Source organism: Haemaphysalis longicornis, unplaced genomic scaffold (genome assembly GCF_048455015.1).
Source record: "Haemaphysalis longicornis isolate Haplotype H1 unplaced genomic scaffold, Haemaphysalis longicornis Haplotype H1 scaffold_1, whole genome shotgun sequence".
Taxonomy (NCBI): domain Eukaryota; kingdom Metazoa; phylum Arthropoda; class Arachnida; order Ixodida; family Ixodidae; genus Haemaphysalis; species Haemaphysalis longicornis.
This window is the reverse complement of record NW_027526203.1, coordinates 337,442,713-337,460,398: the sequence shown is the minus strand read 5'-3', so window position 1 is coordinate 337,460,398 and position 17,686 is coordinate 337,442,713. Positions and strand designations below refer to the sequence as shown.

Below are 17,686 nucleotides of genomic sequence, written 5' to 3'. Positions count from 1 at the left end.
CTCGTTTTAAACGCACGAGAACCGCTTCTGCCATTGCTGTTATCAAGCGCGCAAGTGGAACGATTTGTGTGAACACCGATAGAAAAGCCTAGGCGCCTATGCTTCCTGCGTCCGAAAAATCGTTGCTAAAAGCTTTGGCGCCATCTTGATATGGCGATGGCGATGGGTAGGACGAAATTTCCGCTGTTCTGGCAGTTTCGGTTTCATATCCGATTCTAACGCGCATGCGATTTTTCGACCTATTTTTCCGGAAAAAAAGTGCGCGTTAGAATCGGGTAATTACGGTAGTTCCCAATAAGTGCTGTTGGCACACCACCGAAATCCCGGTAACATGAGGGCATGGCACAGCACCTGTAAGCATCAGCGTCATCATTGTCACCGTCACAGTTGCTATCCTATTCGCACGGGAACACTAACTCATGACAACGCCCGTACACATTGTTGCACACGTTTTCTGCTAGGGAGTTTACTATGTCTCAGACATCGTTTGCCTTTGCCCTGGCCATTGAGCCCTTAAAGGCAAACTTGACATTTTTTAGGTATGCGCGTATTCAACAAGGAACTGAAGCGGGAAAGAATACGTATCGCTAAAGAATTTGGACTGCCAGTCAACTTTGAACTCAATTGTAGAACCCAATTGAACTGGACGTATGAAGACACTTCTGTGATGACAGCCACAAGGCGATCTAATAACTGAAAAAGGGCAATGGCATTCCACAGGCCTGGAAGGAGCGCCAAACTTGTATCAGACGTTTTTAAACCTTGAAAAATGCCAAGTAAATTTATTTTGTGTTTGAACCATGACTTGTATCTTTTTATGTTTAAAAGGGCCATGAAGACAAAATTCAAGTTTGGTTCATTTAAAAGATTGCCTTGTTAGAATCATGCTGATGCCACTTTTAACGTAAACTTCGCTTGAATTAGCTGTATAATTAGTAAAAAAGGGAATGGCCATGCGACGCACTAGCTCATTTCGCCCAACAGAACCTATGATGTCATATGTGCCAGCTCTGCGATTGGCTGAGGCCGGCAAAAGCAAACGCAAATTAGGCAGGGCTTATAAGCTTGCCGAACGTGCTATTTGCGCTTAAATTTAGGGCACATTCTTTTTATAGGAGTGAGAGTGGTGGGGTAAACAGCGGAAATTACGAAAGTAGACGTAAACATAGAAGTACTGATGCGTACTGCTGTTGGTACGGTGCACACTATGCTTGTTTTAGCTTCACAGCCCTTCGGCGCTTTGGGGTTGACTAGCCGATTGGCGTAAGCGACAGTATCTTGCGTGACCATATCTGTCGAGCAAATACCATGTTTCACGAAACGATTATTTCTCCATGTACAAAAACAATGCAGGTTTATATACGGTCACAAACACACCAAAGGCAGAAAACGGCTTGCCGCGGTGTGGTTGACTAACAGTAAGCAAGTCTCCGCCCCACACTAAGTTTAGCTGAAAGATCTGCTCTCATGATGACATTGCAAACGTCATTCAAATTCAAACACACGTTTTGGCACAAGAATAAAAATTTTAGCTTAAATTGATTAATTTCGCAGTGAATAAAGCATGGTTTGCTTCGGGACAAGCGCTGGGGGCACTATAGAACGCGAAATCTTTCGAATAAAACAAACTTGTATTTTGTCTTCATGGCCCCTTTAATGGCATGTTTTTGCAGTACTAATGGCATGTTTGTGTTACCTGTTTCCCGGCCAGTACGTTTTTTTCCGCAGTCCTGTGAAGAACATATAAGTGGTGTTTTACTGTGTGATCTCGGCGTGCATTTGCAAATGTATGAATGTTCAAATCACCTGTCATCATATTCTGTGTTCTTGTTAATGTCCTATTAATTGCTTTGGGGAATAAAAATGCCTATATTTTGTTCCCTCATATTTGTTTCAAAACCTGGTAAACATTTTCTCTTTATCGTTTTCTGAGTGCCGGAGGAGGCTTGATTATGAGTCAGGGCAGTGCAGTTTGAATGGTGGAGCCCAGAGTCCGTGCTAACTTTGGGTGCTCAGCTTGGATTGGACGATCTTGCAGTGGACTCAGCAGCGGCCATGGCAGAGCACGGGAAACCTGCAGAGCATGATGAGTGCATGCCCTCCGCCCACACCACCGCATGACCCCGACTTGAAGGTCATCAGGGTCAGCCTGGAACCCTCTCTAGCGGCCAGCCAGCAAGGCAGCCCAACCGGCACCGCCCAGGGAACCACACTCTACAAGAGCATTCTGGTGGGTTGGCCAATTCAGGTGATGGAGGAAAAGTAACGCCTGGGGCGAAAGTCTGTAAGACACAGTTTCAGCTTCTGTAAGAACTTCTTTAATGGCCGCAGCTTTTGGTTTATATATAGAACATTTATATTTAAAAGGGCCATGACGACAACATACAACTGTGCTTTATTCAAAAGATTAGCTCTTTCATATTACCCGCAGCGCTTGTTCAGCTGTGAACAATGCTTTATTCATGGAGAAATTTAACAATTCCAGCTAAAATTTCAATTGTCCTGCTGCATCGCATGTTTTGTGACATCAACAGTGATGTAATACAGGAATGTACCTAATATGAATAGCTGCTGTGTTGACTCTGTGTAGCTCCAAGCACCGCGGCAGAACAGGAAATGGAACTGAGCATGCCATCATTTAAAAAATACTTGTAATACTTTGCTAACTCATGTGTTACTGTCTTGTCACCAGCAGCAAGGCGACCAAACTGGCTTTGCTGTTTATTGTTTGGGCGGCAGCTCGCAGAATGGTCAGTGTGTGGGCAGCACTTGGTGTGCTCAGTTTGTGATCTGCTGTTTCACGTAGCAGAGAAATTAAACAAGAACAGGGGAAATTCCCGCTTCAGCTATTTGTTCGTAGACAAATAGTGAATTGTTTGTCACTGACTAAATGCTGAAAAGGCTACAGAAACGGCGAAAAGCTGTGATCTTCGATTAAAGGTAGAAGTTATTCAGTTTTTGTTGCCCCTTTATGGAAGTGAGGCCGTTGTAGACGTCAGTGTGGTGTTCTGGTTAATGTCACCCCTGCTGGGCAGCCAAGCCTCTGCTGAGAGTTTAAAGGTGGTGCTTCCAACGTGTGATGCCGTCATTTGCGAGTTTACAACCAGGTATTGTGCCAGTAGAGTAGTACTTTTTGAAAGCTGAAGCTGTGTCACAGTCTCTTGTTCCTGATAATGCATTAACCATTACCTGCTTGCTCCTTTTTGACTGGCCCAAACGTAGTTTAGCCTTGACTCTTTTCGAATAGAGATCCCTTAAAATGGAATTGCAGTTTAAATAAGGGAGCGGCATCAAAGTTATTTTTACAAGCACGACTACATAGCGAATACAGCTGCCAGTAAATGGAACTGCTTGTCCGTCCTGATTCTGTTTAATGAGATCCCTGGACCGTGAAAAGTTGTGAGCTGAACATGTATCAGCGTACAGGAAGTACCAAGCCCACACCACAGTGCGTGCTGAGAAAATGCACAAGTGGTGCTGAACGTATCAGCAGCATTTTGCCGTTGTTGGTTGCCTTGTCCCCTGTGACTCCCGTGTGATTGCGCTGTGCAGCTCAGCAATGGGGACCACACACCCACGGTGGTGCGGAACGCCCTGGAGAAGCACGGCCTGGAAGGGGACCCCGACGAGTATGTGCTGGCCCAGCAGCTACCCGACTCAGGTAAAGGAGTCTGCCTGTGCTCTTGAGCACGCCGTATGCTGGGTAGCCTCAGTGACTCTCCCTGGAAGACGCCGCAAGGGTTTCTTTCTTCTCTCTCTCCTCCCATTTTAAAGTTTCTTTACAGTGATGTTGAGAGTTTCATGGTATAATGGAACTCCGTAAGGTTCCACGTGTTGAGGGTTAAAAATTGACCGGGAGTAATGGAACTCCGCCCGACCCATCCATTTGATCCGGGAAATGGGGGGAAGCATCATCCACCTCTGGTTAATTCACATGGTGCTTGTGCGCATCCTGTATTACTGTTGGATGGAGAACACTTTCTATTCTCTCGTGAAAAATGTGATATTGACATGTCTCAGAACATCTGCAGCAACGTGGCAGTCCTGAGAGCTGGCCCACCAAAAATCGGCAATAAATTTAGTGACAAAAGTGACCATCTTTGGTGTGGCACTAGGAAGCGTTTATGAAGGGGCCATGAAAACAAAATACAAGTTTGTTTTACCCAAGAATTTGGTGTTTTGTAGTTCCTGCGCACTTGTCCGGCAGTGAATGGTGCGTTATTCATGGACAAATAGAACAGTTTCAGCTAAAATTTTAATTCTCCCACTGCATTTTATGTTTCGTGAAATCAGCATTGATGTAGTGTTGAGCAGGCACCTAAAATAAAAGTTAGTATGTTGACTGAGGCTGCCGTGGTGTGAAAAACTGTCTTTTTTGTTGCCTTAGTTACCGCCTGCTAACCTAGATGGCACAGCGATACCACTCAAACACTGCTCAGGGGTGAGACAGCTGCGCATATTGCGCAGATTTGATACAAATTTGTTTTCCTGCGCCAGCCTGCTCCAAAAGCTTGAAAATTGCAAAAATTGCGCCAAACTGCTCCAAAACAGTCTAAGAGGCAAGGATTTTAACGCTCCCGTCAGTTTCAGTGGGGAAAAATGTTTACTCACGGCATAATTTTCCAGAAACTTCAAGGTGATGCTGTTTGTAAAGGTTTAATTGATTGATCATTCAATAAAAAAAACCTGCATAAAATGGTCCGCGAGATAGGTTTTTCGAAAGTCACACTGTCGGGTTGCACATGTTAAATTCTGTGCGTTTTTAAAGTTTTCCTATCGAAAACCATTCCAAAGTCCTGTTGAAAAAATACTTATCTGTACTGAGGCGTCAAACTACTTGTGCAAGTTGATGAAAAAACGGCAATTTTCGGGGTGCCGTATCTCCGGAACGATATTACTTGGCACCTCCATCTTGGTGTGGTGAAGATGTGAAAACATGGCCGCCGGGCGAAGCAGCTGCTTGTGGTTCAGGCAGAGCGCTCTTCGCCGATTTCTACCTTGGTTTTTAGTTTTGTGGTGGCTGGGTTTACGTTTCTTTGTTTGATCGGTTGCGGGAAGTTGCGGGATTCAAAAGACGGGAGTTCATCAAAAACAACATGGTGCCCGCGAACTCGCCGTGTTTCGGCCTCGAGTTTGAGGCCGGTGCGGGCTTGAAGTGAAATTTCGGACTCATTGCGGTGTTATAAAACACTGAGTTATTGCTGCCTTTCACAGCGAGCTTGCGAGTGGCGGGAATATGGGACAATCGGCGCTGCAGAAGTGGTGGTGCAGGCTACATCACCGCAAAATGTTCAAGCAGCTGTGTCCGATAGCAGGACGGGCTATTATTGCACGCTTGTAATAATGGTTCATTTATCTGAAGAGAAATTTAATGCCAAAAGGGGAGGTGGCTGAACATACCTGGAGGTGGCTGAACATAGGGGAGGTGGCTGAACAAAAGGGGAGGTTGCTGAAGATTACGATCGTAATGAACGTGCACATTGGGGATTGAAACGGGAGGGCTGGTGGGGTGCGACGACTGTGACCTTGCTTTGCGCAACTTTTGCCGCGGCTCTACACTTGTGCGTAAAGAGGAGTCTGGAATTACGAAAATAACAATTTCGGCATTCACATGATAATAAAAATGCCTTACGATTGCTTTGCTTTACAATTCGATATTTTCAACGCATATCCACGCCATCTATGCATACAGCCTAAGAATTTAAGAATGGTTAGTAAGAAAGGTAGTGCAGTTTGTACCTTGTGGTACTCTGGTAGAAAAAACTTTATTGAAAGGCAGTTTCAGTGTTATTCAAAACTGATTAAAAAGTGCACTTTTCCCCAGGGAGTTGCGGAAAATTTGATTTTTGGGCTCCTAAGGTGACATAATAAATGTCGTTCTTCTGCTCCAAAATTGAGATTTCGCTGCTCCAAAAGCTGCTCCCAAATCTGATTCAGCTGTCTCACCCCTGACTGCTGTTGCCACTCGCTTTACTTCTGACTGGATTTGTACCTGCCGTGTTTTTGTTACGGTGGATTGTAATCGTTTCGTGAGACATTAGGTGCGAATCGACTAACAGAGTAACGTAAGTGGCAGTGTCGCTTATTCCAGTTGGCCAGTGTTGTTTCGAACAAGCACAATGCACCCGTCAACTGTGTTAGGTAGCATCAGCCAACAAAGTGCCATATTCGCTGCTTGTATGTTATGTGTTTGCTAATAACTTCCATCACTTACCCCACTAACTCACATAAAAATATTATGCACTAAATTCAAGCACAAGTAACCCATTTCACAAGCTTATGATCACTGTTTAATTTTCATTGAATTTTGTTGGCCTCAGCCAATGGTAACGAGTGGCCCATAATGTATCACGAGTTCAGTGTGGGAAAGTACCGTATTTACTCGCGTAATCTTCGCACTCGCGTAATCTTCGCACTCGCGTAATCCTCGCACCCCTAATATGAGCCACCAAAACTTAGATTTTTTGGTTCCTCGTATAATTCTCGCACCCCCAACTTTGCCTTTGCAGCGGCGAAAGTTGCCTGCTCGCAAAACCCGCATGGTGCACGCGCTCTCCAACGCGCGCCCTCCCCCGCCGCCTCTCCGTTCGGCGGAGAGCGCTGTGTATCCAAGGCTATCCAGGCGCCCTAATAACCTGCATGGCTACTCCCTAACAGGCGCCATAACACGCTGCTCACACTGTCCTTGAGCCGGTTTCGCGTGCGCGCAACTAGACGGCGTTCACGCAGCCCGCTGTCGTGTCGTCGTTGTGGTCCCGTCACACGCGTCAACGGTGGATAGCTCGCTGCCATTTTGAGAACTTTTTGATCTCTTTGTTTTGTGCTTGGTGCCGCTTTCAAATTGAAAGCGAAAGAGTACGTGATCGAACACGGCAACCGCGCCGCAGGCAGGCACTTCGGCGTCATCGACGTGCGTTACTGGGGTAGGGCCCGCACATGACGACTACGAGATAGGGCGCGCGCCAGAAAGCAAAGGCGGCAATTTCATGATCGCTGATCGACGAGAGACTGTTTACGTTGTAAATAATAAAATAAAAAGAAATAGTTGCTGTTGGCAACACTGAGCTTACATATACAAAAAATGACCGCTACATTTAGTGGGATTGGCAGGAGGCAGATTGGCAACACTGTGCACCGGATTTTTTTCCCCCGAATAATTCTCGCACCCCTAACTTAGCGTTGACTTTTCCGAAAAAAAAGTGCGAGGATAATGCGAGTAAATACGGTAGCTGGTGAGTCTCATTCCTATTCTCTGATTTTCTCATTGTATAACTTATTTGAGTGAATTTGGCGTTAAAGGTGGTGTCAGTGTTATTTCAACGAGGCAATCTTTTGATTGAACCAAACTTTCATTGTGTCTTCATGGCCCTTTTAAGGTGGCGGGTGCAACAAAAAGAGTCGTACCAAATGCCAGGTTGGGTTATCTTTTGCAAGGGAAACACTTTCCCGGATCTTTAGATAAGTGTCCCAGAGAACCTGGTGCCTTTTTTTTTTTTTTCCTCGTTTCCAGAGATAGTTTTCCCTTCATCGGCCAACGTTTTCTATGCACTGAGCACTGCACATGCCCTCAACTTTGTCCTTCGCCCAAAGAAGAGCGAGCCCGCCTCTCCTGTGAGCAGCAAGAAGTCTCGCAAGCCCTTCCAGCTCAAGCTGAAGCTACCAAGTGGTGGCACATGAGGCAGCTTGCATCCCGAGCACACTGCCTTTGCCGGAGCAGGGATCTGTGCAGCTGTAACGTGTACGAGTATCGTAGGCCCAAGGTACACAAGACAGAAAGCGTCAGCTGTTGTGGCTCGGAGCACCAAGTCAAGGGAACTTTTTGTCTGAGGTCAAATCAAAATGTGCAGCCGGCTTTAGAGACGGCCTAAGTGGATGTGTTGTGTTAATTTGCTTGTCAAAGAGTTTAACGAATTTTTTCTACAATTTTGGCTGAGGCATTCCGAGGAAAGAGACGCGTAAGCTTGCCTCCAGTTATTGCGGTTTGCACTGATTTAAAACATCGAAGTGGCAGCATTTTTGCGAAACTTTCTTGTCATCTTACCATATTTAAGTGTTGGTCCAAGAGCTTGTTTGGCTCTCAAAGCATGTTGGAATTGACGTGCCAATAAGTATTGTATTTTTATAACAAAAAAAAAAGAGCACAGGTCAAGCATGACGGGTTCTTAAAAGCACCGGAAAAATGTTCAACTTTGGCAACTGCGCTTAAAGGAATATACCTAGTTTAACCTGGAAAGAACTATGCACAAGTCTAAGGATACGTGCAGGCAACAATGACTTTTCTCCTGAGGACCCATTCTCCTTTTAACTACGTTGTCTTTTGTCGCGGAGGCCTTTGTACATTGTGCTGGCTATGTAATTTTAAGGGAGGATCACTTCTTTCAGTGATGGCATGTTATAGTAGTGTTTGTTCAAACGTCGTTCTTAGTTGCTAGTGTCCGAGGTTAGTGGCCAGTGCAAAACGGCTGGGGCTGCAATGCACCATACCGTAGGTTGGCTGACTGTGCCTCCCTTTGTTTCAGATCGCGGCATAACAAGTGAGTTCTTGCACTTCAGAGTCTATTACGTATTGCACTGTGCTGAAGCACATCAATCCAGCTGTTAATGTATGTCATGTGACTGTGCTTGTCCCTTTTCTCTTGTGAAGAGTTGTGTACATAGTGTTTTCCCTGCCCTCTTTAATCCTTCCCGTCATTTTGAGGACTCCCCTTGCTCTTGATTTCCATTTTGCCTGGCCTTCGTCCAGATCATTGCAATCAATGCTCAGTACACACAGTTACACACCTTTTTGACTCTGTGCAGTACAACAATGACATCGAACAACACCAGGACTTGGGGCATTCCTTTTCTGCCTACTGCCACCATACCGGAGCACATATCAGGGGAAACTGTCTCTTCTTTTTGTGCTTAGCAAACCGTTATGACCACTTGCTTATCGGGGGGTTGTCGTAGAAGCTCCACTTTGGTGACACAGTCAGGGGGCCTTTCGTACGACACACTGAGTGCCTCTCCTGTCATTTATGGGGCACAGCGCATTTGAGACTGATGCCTTGCAATGGTGGCCTCCAACTTTTACATATTATACTCCCAACAACTCTGCTGACGTTTTGTGTGTGAAGGGCAGAGTTGTTTGTCTCAGTGTGAGGAGATTTTTTCGCGAGGACACAAAATTATTTTGAAACTTCGGATTTCTTTTTATTTGTCTTGCAGTTTCTGTGATATTCTTGGTGTTAAAAATATCTTGTTTTCACCTGTGAGTTTGCCTCCCCCCCCCCCCTTTTTTTTTTACTTCATGTGTGTCTGTTTGTATGTGTTTTCATTGGTTCTTGTATGCATGCAAGTGTTGGAACTTCACAACTATATTTCCATCTGTTTCCCCTTTGAATTGCAGGTGCCTTTGAAGTTTATTCAATATTTGTTGTAGCTGATTTACCCAAATACCAAAGAGCACAGAAACTGCTCTTCATCAGTCTAAAATGACGGCCCCTGAGATTTTAGGGGGCTGATGTAAAAATAATGTGCATCGACACCCAATGTTCTTTTGATTTGGGGTTTGACAGAATTTGAAATACTTAATACATTTAGAACAGTGAGTTGTCTTATTTTTTACGGTTCTCAAAATGCTGGTGCCTTTTTTGTGCTTAATAAGGCACTCTGCATGCATAGTTTAATACTGCACACACTCTGAGACACTTCTGTGAGTGTGCTTCGGCACATTGCACTCGAATCACCAATTCGTGCGACCAGCAGAGTAAATTCATCAAATGAGAGGGCCCTAGCTGGCGTTGAGCAGTGAAATGTAGGGCATTGTGTAATGCCGTAGTAAAAATAAATTTTTTGGGTCCGAGTGTGTCTGCTTGGCACTGTAATTTGACATACTCTTTCCATTGGCCACACAAATTGGTCATTTGGGAGTATTGTAGTGAAGTGGACACATAAAAGCACCTTTGAGTGCAGATGTTAACAATTTAAAGCTTTTTTTTTTTTTTAAGCAGTAATGAAGTTATATTTTACACATGGCATAAACACTTCGCACAAGACATTGTGTGAATTAACAGTATATGCAATAATGAGTGACTGGTTTGAAGCTTTTCAATATTCCTTTTCAGAAGTTTGTGGCTGATAAACCAGAAAGTGTGATGCCTAAATTAATTGGACAAACATGTGAATCGAAGTTTAGTAAAGAACACGTTTTTCGGTTACTGCTCCCCCTATTCCTCCTATGGTTTCTTTTTTAGAGTTGTAATATATTTGGCCAGCTGTATGGCACATATGCCTCTTTTCTTTAACTCTGTGTTGTCTGGGTCGCCCTGTTTTCCGTTGCATTAGCAGACCCTCCTCGCATGTGCCGAAAACACTTCTGTTGTCCAGCGAAACATGTTTTCAGCTGGTCTTCCTCTCTATACTCGTCGCCTGCGCTCGTGTACTGGCGGCTCTCCCCACAGAGCGCAGGCAAAGTGACTCGTGTGGCCTTAATTTTTTCCGCAAGCGTCTCACTCTATTTGGTTGGTGTGTTATCCAAAACCATGCAAGGTCACAAGTGAATCTGCATATGTGCAGTGTACATATTTGTTTCTTTTAGCTCAGCGGGGCACCTCTGAGGTGCAATGTTGTGCAGGCTGCGTTTGGTGGTCCTTGTGTATTGAGTGTGTGCGAGTTGGTTGGAGTGGAGAGTTCTTCCTGTGGAAGCAGTATTAGTAGCTGAGCCAGTGAATGGGCGCAATCCTTTCGGTGGGCGTGTGTAACTTAGCACTTGTCTCATTCACAGTAGAGCGTTTGTGCGTACTTCACAGGTGTGCCTTTCTTGCTTTGTGATAGTTGTGTGGGCATCACGTTGTGCATGACAATAAACCTCGTCAGAAGACTCGTCGGCAATAAATGCGCAGCTCTTCACTTCCCTCCTGCAGCTTTTCGCATTCTGCACAAGCATTCGGTAAATGAACCCACGTTGCCTCCCTCCGGTTGGGTGTGCACAAAATGGTGGTGCTGCTACATTGTGTGGCGGAAGTACAGCTGTACGTGCACATAAGGGACATGTCAATAAGAAACCTGCGGAAAGAAAAATAGGTTCTTTGCAAACTATTGCTGTCTACATGAATAGTCTCAACAACAAGCTGGAATAGATCTAAATGTGCCAGGTGTTGCTACCAGAATGCTTTGCTTAGCAAGCTTTGCTTGGAGTCGCCCGATCACGCCGTTCATGGGCACATGTGGTATGATGCTGTCTTCCGTCATCTGTCACCTTATCAGTGTGATCCTTCACCTTGCTCTCAGCCTTGTAGAAATTGAGGAGGTACGTTGCACTGCCCAGTGCACTGATGCAGTGCACTAAAGTCATTCTCTCCACCGCCCTCCACACCGCGAAGGTCAGGGCCGTATCCAGAGGGGGAGTTTGGGGGTTCGAACCCCTCCCGAAATCTTTTCCAGGCAGCACGTAAGCAATACTTACTGTTTCTTTCAGCAAAACTACCCCTTTCCCAAAATCCATAACCCCCCCCCCCCGAAAAAAAATTTCTGGCTACAGCCCTGGTGGAGGTGATCCGGTGTGTGTTAGGGTCATTATTCCCAAGTTTTGGGTGGCCTGCACTGTATTGGGAGCCATCCAGAGACACAAATTTTGTGCATAAGACACTGCTGTAATGGCCCAGTTATGGGCCGCGGGGGCTTGTTCAGGCAGCAAGACTGCCTGACCATGTTCACCACCTGGGTCGCCGTGTGTGGGGCTTCTGTGCGTAGCATTGCAGTTGGGACCATGCTCCACAGTTTCCATCCGCCACTCAAGTCCATCCCAAACAGCTTGGGAACTCTTGTGTTTGGAAAAACGGTGCTCTTCCCACCCGTGTCTAATGAGTTTGGTGCGTACGCCATTTGTGCGCTGTTTGCCGCCAGACCTTCACAAGGCCTTCGCACGTGTGGACCTCATAGGCACCGGACAGCGCCCAGGGGGCGATACGGAGCCCACAACACCCAGCGCCGCCTTTGGCAGATCCGCGCAAAACTGGGTCGGTCCCTGCAAGCCAGTACGTTCCTGCTGGGGCGCACTCTCTTTCAAACGCAGGTGAAGGACATTAGTTGCCACTTTTGGGTTTAAAACGAAGTACGAGATTGTACAGTAATCCTGCCACACAGTGCAGGTGAATGAGGAAGGATTTATTCGGTTGAACTCGCGTATGGGAAGGCAAGTAAAGGCCGTAAGGGCTGACGGCCAGAAGAGAAATGCTTGTACGGCCTGCCTGCGGGCCCAACTGTTTTAAAATATGCATGTTTTACTTTAAAAGAAATTGTAATTTATATTTTTCAACTGCGGAGGTTTTGTCTGCAAATATATCGGATGCTGTGATGCCCTATACGTGTGACAGTATGAGAGAGAGAGAGAGAGAGAGAGACTTTATTTGATGCCCGAGATGGGTTTTGAAGGGTAGACGACTTGGACGGTCTCCCTCCCTCGGCCATCCGGACTGCTGCGAGTTGTTCCTCCGGTGTGGAGCTGAGCAGAACAGTCTCCCATTGTTCTGCAGTCTTAATTTTGTATCTTCTAAGTGTATTTACATCGGATTTGCTATTATAGCCGGTCGAATTTTTTTGGAGCTCATGGCAGGACGATATGATGTCCTGTAGGTCGGCTCTGCTGTTGCACGAAGTGCAGAGGTTTGAGTAAAGGTCTGGGTAGCAGCGGCTGAGGCAAACTGGGCTTGGAAAAGTGTTTGTCTGTAACCGTGGCCACGTGACTGCCTCTTTCCTGGAAAGTGTGTGGTGGGCCGGTGGATATTTGCATCTGGATAACTGGTAGTGATTTCTTATGAAATTCACATTTTTTAGTGTATAGCGAAAGCGCTGACATCAATAAGTGGAACGTACGATCGAATACGAAGTCTCGAGGAATGGCGTATTCAGTCCAGTGTCGATTTTGAATCCATGACTTCGATTATAACATCACCAAAATATTACTATACTCGGTGACAACTTAAGAACGGCACCGGAAGTTGCCGCTGTGCCTTATCACCGTAGCCGGATGTTTCTCCGCGCGGCGCAAGTAGGGCGTTACTGGGAATATTTTTAACATGGCGTGAGCCGTTCCCGTGATTTGTTGGACTTAATATGCTTATAAACGACTCCAGTGACGACAAACAAACAGCATGAGACAAGGCAGACGATATCACGCATTCATAGCAAACCCCTTTCAAAACGCGCGCGCACTGACATCACGGGTCCGGCGCTTTTGTGGAGTGATACAGTACATGAGGTGGTGCTGTTCTTGAGTTGTAACCGAGTATAGGGTGTATCAGGCTCGACGTGTTATCTGCTTTTCATGTATCATCGTTCGGTTCTGCCGGGACAATGTCAGACAGATTCCCCCCTTTCCAGCCTCACAGATAGGGGAAAATGGATAGCTTTCGGTCAGTGTTGCACCCTCCGCCAAGAAACTTAATGGGCTTCCAGGTGTAGCCCAGCATGCCAGTGGTAAGAAAACACGCCCCGAAAAAAGAAACTTTTTGAGAAGGCCATCACAAGAACTTTCATTGGGCGGAGAGGGGGTAGGGGGAGGGGTAAGCAGGGCATCTAATAGGCATATTGGAATTTCATCTTCGGTGATTTTTTTTGTTCATGTTCGGTGATCCCGATTCCCCTCCGGGGTTTGCCTGGGGGGGCAGAGCCCCCCTCCCCCACTCCCCGAAGTTTCATTGGCAGTGCCATTACCAGCTGAGGTTTCTTTTGAGTTACCTCTACTTTTTTCTTTCTCACTTAAAATTCTATTGTGGCTAAATGCTTACTGCAACATTGTTGGCACAGACGTGCACAGTTTACTTTAATACTTGCCATATATTCCTTCAAATACTAACCAGAGGAGGACAAGCGCCCTGGAAGCACCAGCGGATGTTGCATCATCCGTATTTTTCTTTTATTTCTTAACTTTTGATCGTGAGCGCCACGTAAACACGATACATTTAAATATACACACAATAACAAATATCTTTTTTTAAAGAGAAAGACTGAGCCTACTAGCCATCATTGTTTAATGACAGGGATAGCCTATGCTCAGGAAACGAATATGTTGCTGTATGTTCACTTTGCTTTAAATTGATTTGCATGCTTTTTCGAGCATGAAAAAGGCTGCATTGTTCAGTGAGCCCTTCGGCAGAGTTTTTTTTTTTTCTTTTTTTTTTGTAAAAAAAAAACAGTGCTTGTAAAATTCACGCGAGTGTTCTGTGTCTCAGTATTGCTACTCTTTCCAGTAGGCAATCCTGATGACTCATGGAAAAGGAAGCTCTTATAATAATTTACCTTTCTTAAGGATGAAGATATCGTCATTTGCACGCAGAGTTCATAAATATATACAATTCATTCAGTAGTGAAAATAAGGCCAAGCAGCATTCACTCAAAATTGGAATCAGGTTCAGATCATGGTGTTTTAAGTCGCCAAATTCTGCATTCGTGCTTTAGGCGCGCCGTAGCGGAGGGCTCCGGAATAATTTTCCCCACGTCGGGGTCGTAACGTGCACCGAAATCTAGACATGCCATACATATATATATATACATGGTGATGATAATTATGGGTAGATTTCATCATCTTACCATCAACATGGGCTGCAAGTGAAGTGACACATACAGATAGATAGATTGATTGATGGGTGATAGATGATTGGTTGATTGATTGATTGATTGATTGATTGATATCTAGCGAGAGCTCGAGGGGGAGGAGGGAGGGGGGGCGAATGCACCACGCAGCTTTTGCCCTGGCCAATCCACCATCGTGGTTCGTGGAATGCCAGTCGATGACTTCTTCGCCATCACATAATCGTGATCATTATCGTATCGTCACCACCATCTTCTGCCAGGCATTTGCCCCCCGCAATGCCGACGCAGCAGGAGAACGCGAAGGAAGGAAACAGTGGCAAGCCAGCCCCACCAGACAGCCCATGTGTCTGGAACACCCGACCGATGGAGCTGGGGACGGCCCTGTCTCCGAGGCACCTGCGAGTCCTGTCCCCTCTCCGGCCACCGGAAAACTGGGGAGTGCGAACAAGGAATCTCTGGACTGCCCCTTGTTCTCCGATGCAACTGGCAGCCCTATCCCTTTCCTGACGTTGGAGAAAGTGGGCTGCCTGACTGCGATGACAAGTTCACCTCAGAAGAGTCGTGGCTGCAGCTCACCACGGCAGAACACGCTTACAACGTCGCTGACTTGGGTGATGAGCGCGGCTAAGTGTCCAGCCCGAAGGCGCCATGTCTGAAGCCCTCTCAAGCGTGCAAGAAAGCTGTCATTTGGGATTACGGTGCGCACTGTTCATGCTAGGGACATGCCGCCCGTGAAGCTGCAGCGCACATATGTATTACGGGGGAATGTTTACACGAATCAGCTGCCTGTTTAAACTTCAGCATATTTTCAACTCTCGCCATTTCATTCCGTATACGTTACCCACGGGCTGATATTAAATAATGCTCTGTTCGATGGCGTTTCCAACCCAGACTGTTTGTTTTCAAGGCGCAGTCATATGTGCACCATGAGGCGAAAAACCTGGCATGGGGAGCAGCGAATGGCCCCAAAAAGACTGCTTTCGAATGAAACGGTACCAAGGGAGAAATAAAAAAAAACGCAAAACGAGCACGATTATCTCGATTGTAATACGCGCCACGGTTCCATAGCGCGCCAGGGGAAGCCGTCAGCTACCTGTTATTCGGTGCTACCAAGAGGAGAAATAAAATTCCCCTGGAACTTAGGTCTGCTTACGTGCTTTGAAGGCGAAAGCTGGGGCTTATCGTACGCTCCTTCTCCGGTATGTTAAATCGTGTTTGCGTTGCTTTCGATTCTTCGTCTTCTGACGCTCCGGCAGGCACACTGGCCGCCCCAAGGCATCGTCATGCCAGAGTCCGAGCTCTCCTCCGCGTGCCCCTGTTCTTGTGCCCTCACGTCAGCTTTCACGGGCATGCTTCAGGCTAATTTTTTTTTCATTCTGCCAGGGCGTCGGTTAGTGCTGTGATTAGTCGTATGGGTTAAGCACAGCTGCGACTTGGGTTCAAATCCCACGCTAGCTCAAATGTGTTTTATTTATTTATTTTCTCTGTACAATGGCGGCCGTTCTGGTACCATTCGTGTTGGCGCCGACAACAGCATAAATCTTCGCGTTTCAGGAGACAACTTGCGCGTTTCAGGAGACAACAAGAACTTGCGCGACTCGTGGTGTCATATCGCACCAAGGGCAGCCTTTTAGAATCTGACCTTCATGGTCTACTACATGAATTTGTACTTCTTCAGTCTTTTCCCCTAATTCCATAACTTCCTCGGCACGCCTTCATTCTTTGCCGGTATATTCAACACCCATCGCTCACTTTCTCATCTTTTTTTTTTTTTTTTTGCTGCAGAAGTTTTTATACTTGCAATTTCTTTTATTCAGCTTCAAAGCGATGTTATCTGACTGCATTCCCAATTGATCGCTTCGCCGCCCTGTGCCCTTGACGCTAGATTTCCTTGTTCCACCAGCTTCCTGGCTTTCTTCTTACTTTCCAGCAGTTATGTTCGTTTGCCTTTCTTATCTTTCTCCGAATAAAACCAATCAGTTCTCAGTCTGCGGTATGTTGTATCTTAATTTCCGTATCCAGGCTTTCAGCAATATGCGCTATCGAATTTTAATTTAATTTAAATTTCACAATTTAATTTCAAGCCATTTATAACTTTTGGGGGGGTTTTCATCTTTCATTCTTTCATGGGTCAAAGTTATTCGCTTATGGTAACTGCCTAAGCTGTGGGATCCTGTTTCGTCTATTTCCATTACAGTCAATATTTCATGCGCCCTATCCGATACACGAGGCTCTGGTCTATAATTAAGTGACTATTATACTGCACTGCGTTTCCCCTCGCTCCTAATTTGTCTCTCACATTTATTCTATCTGCTCACTACAACAAGATTATGTTCTTCACGTGTATCCAAAATGCGTTGACCATTGCGATTCGTGCATCCATGCATCCCCGCAGGTCCTCACTGTGGACATTCATGTCTCTCACTAAAATCGCCTCTCCCAAACTTTTTTGTTTCAAATGAAATATTGCGCGTTCCGTAGCCCTCTCAGCTTTTGTTCAACAGTGAATGGTGACTTGTTTGCTGAGAAAGAAATTGTTAGAGCTGGAGTTTCTCTGTCGTTTCTCTCCCATTTTTTTGTGACGTTTCAGAGTACGTCACAAGGTGGCCAGAGTGAGCCGAGCTCGGTGTTACCCGATCGTTGCTATCTTCCGAGAAGCCTGTCCTTGTTGGTTTTCAATTTTGTCGCAGCCAATCAGAAATGTATATTCGATGAGCTTTCGCTGTGGCCGCTGTTTATTGGCGGGGAAGAGTGACGTCGGTAAAACTTTCCTAGGAACGTCCTTAGAAATGCCCAGGACGTGCCTTCACCTGGTAGCAGGTGTTGAAAGGAGTTGATCAAATAATTTTAGGGCCGTCTCGTTTCTGGTCGATCGCGCTAATAATATCTGCTTTTGCCGCTGGCTGTGTCGAAACTGAAACACAGGCTACCGCCTAGGATGTGGCATCATATTTTATGTGTGCTTGCTGTGGTTTATGCCTTTTCAAAAGCGCGTGGCCATCCAAATTTTCCTCATAAATTTATTTTACATTTGCACCTACTGGCTGCATCAGTGTTTGTTTCAGAAAGATGCTTAGGCAAGCTCCACCAATACCGTTTCACCATGCATTCG

The 17,686-nt window shown here is 45.9% G+C and overlaps 1 protein-coding gene across 1 annotated transcript in view; it reads left to right on the top strand.

Annotated features, from left to right (window-relative positions):
- Rgl (Ral guanine nucleotide dissociation stimulator-like) overlaps positions 1 to 10,894 on the top strand; it is a 60,222-nt gene extending 49,328 nt beyond the window's left edge. Inside the window, exons 12-14 of the mRNA XM_077684257.1 lie at positions 2,039 to 2,230; positions 3,553 to 3,661; positions 7,511 to 10,894. Of these exons, the coding sequence (XP_077540383.1) occupies positions 2,039 to 2,230; positions 3,553 to 3,661; positions 7,511 to 7,677 (468 nt within the window). The 3' untranslated portion in view covers positions 7,678 to 10,894. The remainder of the gene's footprint in view (positions 1 to 2,038; positions 2,231 to 3,552; positions 3,662 to 7,510) is intronic.
- The last annotated feature ends 6,792 nt before the right edge of the window (positions 10,895 to 17,686 follow it).